At 38.9% G+C, this 6,768-nt stretch overlaps 1 protein-coding gene across 1 annotated transcript; it reads right to left on the bottom strand.

The window, feature by feature from the left end:
• Nucleotides 1–1,993: 1,993 nt before the first annotated feature.
• Nucleotides 1,994–3,157, bottom strand: LOC127078997 (uncharacterized). Its single transcript, XM_051019414.1, has one exon. It carries the CDS (start codon nucleotides 3,155–3,157, stop codon nucleotides 1,994–1,996), a length of 1,164 nt encoding a protein of 387 aa, XP_050875371.1.
• Between the last annotated feature and the right edge of the window lie 3,611 nt (nucleotides 3,158–6,768).

The following is a 6,768-nucleotide window of genomic DNA, read 5'->3' on the forward strand; positions in this document are numbered from 1 at the left end:
AAAAAAGAAAGAAGACACACTTCAAGGACATACACTTGATCTTGCTTAAAAGCTTCAATCAAGTAAACAAATACACTCGTACTTCAAAGCTTAGAGTGGACAAATTACAACTCAAAAACTCAGTCAAATTCACACATTAACAAGATGGATGAATGGCACACAATTCACAAACGCACACAAGACTAAAACCCTAATACTCACTCACTTCACCGTTCATGTTTTTTCTATAAAATAGGGTTTACATAGTCTTTAAATAGAAGCTTTCTAAATGGGTTTGGGCAGCATGAAACCCTAATTCTATTTATTGCGTATTCCCTAAGAAATAGCAGCGAATCATTCCTTTTTGGGAAACAGAATATTCTGGCTTTATATAGAATTACTCCTTGAATAATGCATGCAATCTCCACATAGGCACACAAAGACTTGCATGAAAAGCGCAACAACAAAATACATAACATTCAGACTGAATGTTCTGTATGCACATGTTGTAACATTGAGTCTGACATCTTGAATATATCCTGCACAACCATATCAAACAACCTGCAGAAGGCTGATATCACATGTTAAGACTACAAGCGTGACACCTTGTGATAACACTAAGTTTTACCAAAATTGATGCCAATTCATAGAACCAACAAATTCCCCCTTTGGCAAATTTTGGCTAAAGTAAACAACAGACCACACGTTCACAAGAAATCAATCAGAGCATTAGTTCAGCAGTAGAAAAAAAAACATACACACGTCACTAGCAAAAATAACAACTAGTAAACACACAAGCACCTGCACATATAACACTAGCAAGAACCAACTAGCAAACAACAGGACACACAAGTGCTTGTACTCTCCCTCAAGTCCATGCAACTTCCCAGAACACTACAGCTCCCCCTTAAGCCAGTCCATAACAAGTAACAACCACACTGCTTCACACAAACAGAACACAGAGAATTCTCCCCATGTACCAAACAAATAAACACCAGAATTCTCCCCCTATATCAGACAAACAAAGCAACAACAATACTACAGAGCTAAGCTAAGATACTCAACTACACTACTTCTCCCCCTTTTTAGCCAAAAGAGACCAAAGATACAAAATAAATTTTTATCCAGTCATTAACAGAAATACCAGAAGTTAAAGAGTTACATCACCAAGTACATACACAGCTGGAAGAATTCTAAGAAACAAACCAAAAAACACACAAAGAAATTCACCAAAACAACCAAGAACCAAGAAAACCATTAAAACAAGAGGGACCAAAGCCAACAGAGCTACTCAATAGAGCTTGTGTTTGCAGCCTCTTCAGCAGCACCAGAAGCAGAATTGCCACTCACATCATCATTGTTAGCAGACCTCTCATTAGAGGTGTGGGCTTCAGCTTCTTCTTCATGGCTGACATTTGCATGTTCAACATTTTCACCCTCAGCCTGCTCCAAGCTTTCAATCAAGGCTTCCAAAGATTGTTTTCTAGCTGTGGCTACCCTAATCCCTTCACTTATCTCTTTGCATGTCTCTTTAAGCTCATCAATTGCTCCAACTTTTGAGAATGGCCTCCTCATGGCAGATGTCATGACAATATCCTGGACATGACTTCCTTCAAAGAGTTTATAGTGCACCGACAAAGCTGGTTTTCTCCTACTAGGTAAATCATTTGAGCACGGAATACCAGGATGTTGATTCAAGATAATTCCACAGATCATAGAGGGAAAAGCAATCGGCAACTTAACTGCATTAGTAGTTGCATGCTTGATGATTTGATCAAACATATATCTCCCATAGTCAAATTTCACTTTTGTCCCAACATAAAAAATAAACCTCCCAAGAGTATTAGCAATGGTGGAGATATGGTTGGTAGGGACCCAGTTAGCAACTCCTATTTTATGCAGGATAGCACACTTGATAGTCAATTTCCCAGCAGGAAGATGCTTTAAAAGGCCAGACTTTCACCTGCTTAGCTGTAATCTCCCTACAGACCTAATTGTCTGTAACCTCTAATTCTCATGCACCCTCATTATTTCGGCCTAGAAAATTATTAATAACAGTAGGAGAGAATGTTATACACTTACCCCTCACATACACCTTGCAGAACTCCTTGTTATTCTTATCAGAAATATCCTCAGGAATATTAACAATAAATTCCTTGACTAAACCTTCGTAGCATTGAGAAAACCCAGCAACAGTCTTCAAAAGCCCACTCGCTTGTATCAGGTCCATGACCTCCTTGACATCAGCAACATCTTTTCCCAATTCCCTTTCCACAACTATCCTTCTCTGAATCACAAATTTCCATTTAGCAGCTCCATCCTCAAGATGGAAGGAGATGTTATCCAAATGGACAACATGTACTTTAACAGGAGACTTCCTAACAGTAGTTTTCTTCGCAGGCGAGATGTCAGGGACATCTTCCTCAACATCCTCTTTAGGCTCAGAATCATCTCTGACCTTCCTCTTCTTTATTTCAACCTTGCTCCATGGTTTGGAGGGACCAATGACAACAGTCTTCTTAGCTTCTCTAGCTGACATAAGTTCAGCCACAAATTTTCCTTTGCGAGTCTTCATGCGTTTAGCCACACTTGGCTTTATATGATGAATCAAACTTTCCTCTTGATGATTAGAGCTACCATTCTCTAGATCAATCACAACATTTGCATCATCATACTTCTCAGAGTGGGAAGCATTAGCCATGTTAGAGGCCATAAATTTCCCTTTGTCAGACACGGTTTGCCCTAGAGGGCGCAACCCTTCAGCAACCAAGGCCTTTTCAGAACTTGAGGAATCATCACCCTTACCACTAGGTTGTTCAACCTCAGGAGGGGAATATATTTGAGCAAGGGGAGTAGAAACCCCCTTCAGAGAGTGGCTTTCATTAACAATTCTAGTAACTATGTCTCTTATAACATGATCAGTATAATGTGTTCCTTCCTTATACTTAGTGACAGGAGTTGAACCAGACGGAATACTAGAGGGATTACCTTGATTGAAACATGCAGAAGCGGAGGCATCAATGGAGATTGGTTGGTTCAAATCAATGTCCGCGACGGGAATAACAGAGAGAGGAGCAACATCCAGAATCTCATCATCAGGGACGCCCATGGGAGGAACACTAAATTTTGGAGTAGACTTAGTATTTTTAGAAGCAGATGTATCTTGATGTTGTGACATTTTGGAGTTTTTCTGGAAAAAGTAAGGTTGCCCTAGCAGAGGTTTGTGGAGAAGGAAAAGGAAGATGGAATAGTTGGAGTAGGTAATGGGGTTATGGGGGTATCGTGTGAAGATGGAATAGATGGTATTTCCAATACAAGGTAATGATTTACCATAATGGGGGCACTTTATTTTAGGAAAATAGACTATAATTTGAGTACTTTTTCCACTCCATATTAATTGCTACAAATTTTCATAAGTGCAAATCCCTAATCTCCCTCTCAGGAATTCAAATTGATTTGCATCCAAGGCCTTTGTAAAAATATCAGCTAACTGCATCTCAGTAGCAACATGCTCTAAGGCTACAATCTTATCCTCCACAAGTTCTCTAATAAAATGGTGGTAGATATCAATATGTTTGGTCCTGCTGTGCTGAATAGGGTTCTTTGAGATGTTTATAGCACTCAGGTTATCACAGTACAATGTCATGACATCTTGTGTGACATTGTATTCAGTCAGCATTTGTTTCATCCACACCAGTTGAGAACAACTACTTCCAGCTGCTATGTATTTAGCTTCAGCAGTAGACAGAGAAACACAATTTTGCTTCTTACTAAACCATGATATTAGATTGTTACCCAAGAAGAAACACCCTCTTGACGTGCTTTTCCAATCATCAGCACTTCCAGCCCAATTATCACAATAGTTAGACAGCACAGAATCAGATCCATGAGTGTATATCATCCCATAGTCATAAGTACCATTGACATATTTCAGGATCCTTTTCACTTGGTTTATATGGCTCACCTTTGGTTCAGCTTGATATCTAACACATACACCTACAACAAAATCAATGTCAGGTATGCTTGCTGTAAGATATAACAGACTCTCTATCATGCTTCTGTAGAGACTTTGATCCACACTGACACCATTTTCACCTTTAGACAACTTCAGATGAGTAGGAGCAGGTGTCCTCTTGTGGCTTGCATTCTCCATGCCAAACTTCTTAACTATATTCCTGGCATATTTACTTTGAGATGGAAAGATAGAATCTTCCATCTGCTTGACTTGCAAACCAAGAAAATAAGTTAGTTCTCCAACAAGACTCATCTCAAATTCAGACTGCATTTATTCAACAAAGTGTTAAGCCATCTTACTTGACATCCCACCAAACATAATATCATCCACATAGATCTGAGCAATCATGAGCATTCCTCCTTCATGTTTGACAAATAAAGTCTTATCAATGCCTCCCTTTCTGCATCCATTGTCAATGAGAAGCACTGTGAGTATCTCATACCAAGCTCTAGGAGCTTGTTTCTGTAAGAACAAAAATTGTTCTACAACAGATTCCTTGATTTTGATGATAACAAAGGATGAAACCAAAAATGGCACCCTAACGAAAAGTTTCTAAGTGTGCAGGGTTCTAAAGAAAGAAGAAATAAATCTGATGATGTCATCAGATGCACAACAAGATCAGATACAAATTATCAAGTATCAGAAGCATCTAAAGTGGAATCTCATTTCAAGAAGCTCTGACTCTGGACAAAACTGCAAAGTATCAGAAGCATCTGAACATGAAGTAAAGTCTAGAAGCTCTGACTCTGAACAAATGCCTTCTGTAAACTCTGAAAGTTATCAGCGCTATCTGAACTCTCAAGAGATAACATCAGAAGCAAGATTCTCCAGATACATGAAGACTCTAATCAGATTTGTTAATCATGATGAAGTAACGTTTAAGCCAAGTTAAAGTTCTGCAAATGGATTTCCTCAATTAGAAAGAGACGTTAATCTCCTCTTCCAAGAGAGAAGATACTACTTGTGGTAAGTAGTCACTTCTAAAAGAAAAAGTCTCCTGCAGAAACTATTTATGGAATGGCGTAATTACATCTCATTATCCACCAGTTTCAACTCTACTTCAACACTACTTCAACTCCTATATAAATAGAGAAGAAATCAACATTCAGCAAGCAAGAAATCAACTAGCCAAAACTATACTGAATTATTTCACGCTCAAGAAAATCATCTTTGTTTTTCAAAGAATTTCACTAAGCTTTTGCTTATCAAGTGAAAAATCTGTTCTTAAATTTGTAATACTTGCTTAACTAGAAGCACTCTAGATTACATATCTTGTATCTTTTATTTGTTTGATTTCCTCAAGTGACTCTTTGTAGTCTGTAGACTTGAGAGGACTAAGAGATTTTCTTCTCTCTTAGGGGTTGTTTGTAATCTTTCAAGATTAGTGGATTAAGTCCTTGTTGAAGGCGAAATCACCTTGGCCGGGTGGACTGGAGTAGCTTTGTGTTATAAGCGAACCAGTATAAAATCATTGTGTGATTTTCTTTTTGAAAAAGCGCTTATTTTTCAAACAATTCAAACCCCCCCTTTCTTGTTTTTCTCACCTTCAATTGGTATCAGAGCTCCGGCTCTGTTATTGATTTTCAAATCAAACACTTAACCGTGTAGAGAGATCCAGTGCGAGAAAAACAAATGGCTCACTCAAATGAAAGAGATTCTTACAATGCTAAACCTCCTGTCTTTGATGGAGAAAAATTTGATTACTGGAAAGACAGAATCGAAAGTTTCTTTCTGGGTTATGATGCTGACCTCTGGGACATTGTCACAGATGGATACAAACCTCCAGTCTCAAATGGAGCTGAAGTTCCCAGAAGCAAAATGTCAGAAGATCAGAAACGTGAGTTCAAAAATCATCACAAGGCCAGAACAATACTTCTAAATGCTATATCATACAACGAATACGAAAAGATCACCAACAGAGAGACGGCTAAAGATATACTTGACTCTCTGAAGATGACCCATGAAGGAAACTCCCAAGTCAAGGAGACGAAGGCTCTGGCGCTGATCCAGAAATATGAAGCCTTCAAGATGGAAGATGACGAAGCTATAGAAGCTATGTTTTCCAGATTCCAAACTCTTATTGCAGGTCTTAAAGTGCTAGACAAAGGATACACGACTGCAGATCATGTTAAGAAGATTGTCAGAAGTCTGCCAAAGAAATGGAGACCAATGGTTACTGCTCTGAAGCTATCAAAGGATCTGAACAATATCAGCCTTGAAGAACTTGTTAGTTCTCTCAGAAGCCATGAGATAGAACTAGAGGAGGATGAGCCTCAGAAAAGGAACAAGTCAGTGGCGCTGAAGTCCAGACCTGAAAGACGGAAGTCAGACAGAACCAAAGCCCTTCAAGCAGAAACTGCAGACACTGATGACTCTGAATCTGAAGACTCTGATGATGAAGAAGAACTGTCCCTACTAACCAGAAGAGTTAAGCAACTCTGGAAAAGGAGGAACAACAACAACTTCAGAAGATCAAGACCCAGAGGGGATCGATCAGAGTCAACTTCAAAAGGTAAACCCAACAAAGATATTACCTGTTTTGAATGTAAAGAAACAGGTCATTACAGAAATGAATGCCCCAAGCTGAAGAAAGATAACTCTAAGAAAGAAAGCTTCAAGAAAAATACCTTCAGAACAAAGAAGGGATTAATGGCCACCTGGGACGATAGTGAATCCGAATCATCAGAATCTGACTCTGATGAACAGGCCAACGTAGCTCTTATGGCTACCACATCCAGCAGCTCAGATGAAGAACCTGAAGAGGTATTTTCTGA

This window comes from Lathyrus oleraceus, chromosome 5 (genome assembly GCF_024323335.1).
Source record: "Lathyrus oleraceus cultivar Zhongwan6 chromosome 5, CAAS_Psat_ZW6_1.0, whole genome shotgun sequence".
Classification (NCBI taxonomy): Eukaryota; Viridiplantae; Streptophyta; class Magnoliopsida; order Fabales; family Fabaceae; genus Lathyrus; species Lathyrus oleraceus.

Excerpts from the sequence above, each read along its gene's own strand:
- LOC127078997 (XM_051019414.1), bottom strand. The coding sequence starts at position 3,157 with ATGTCACAACATCAAGATACATCTGCTTCTAAAAATACTAAGTCTACT.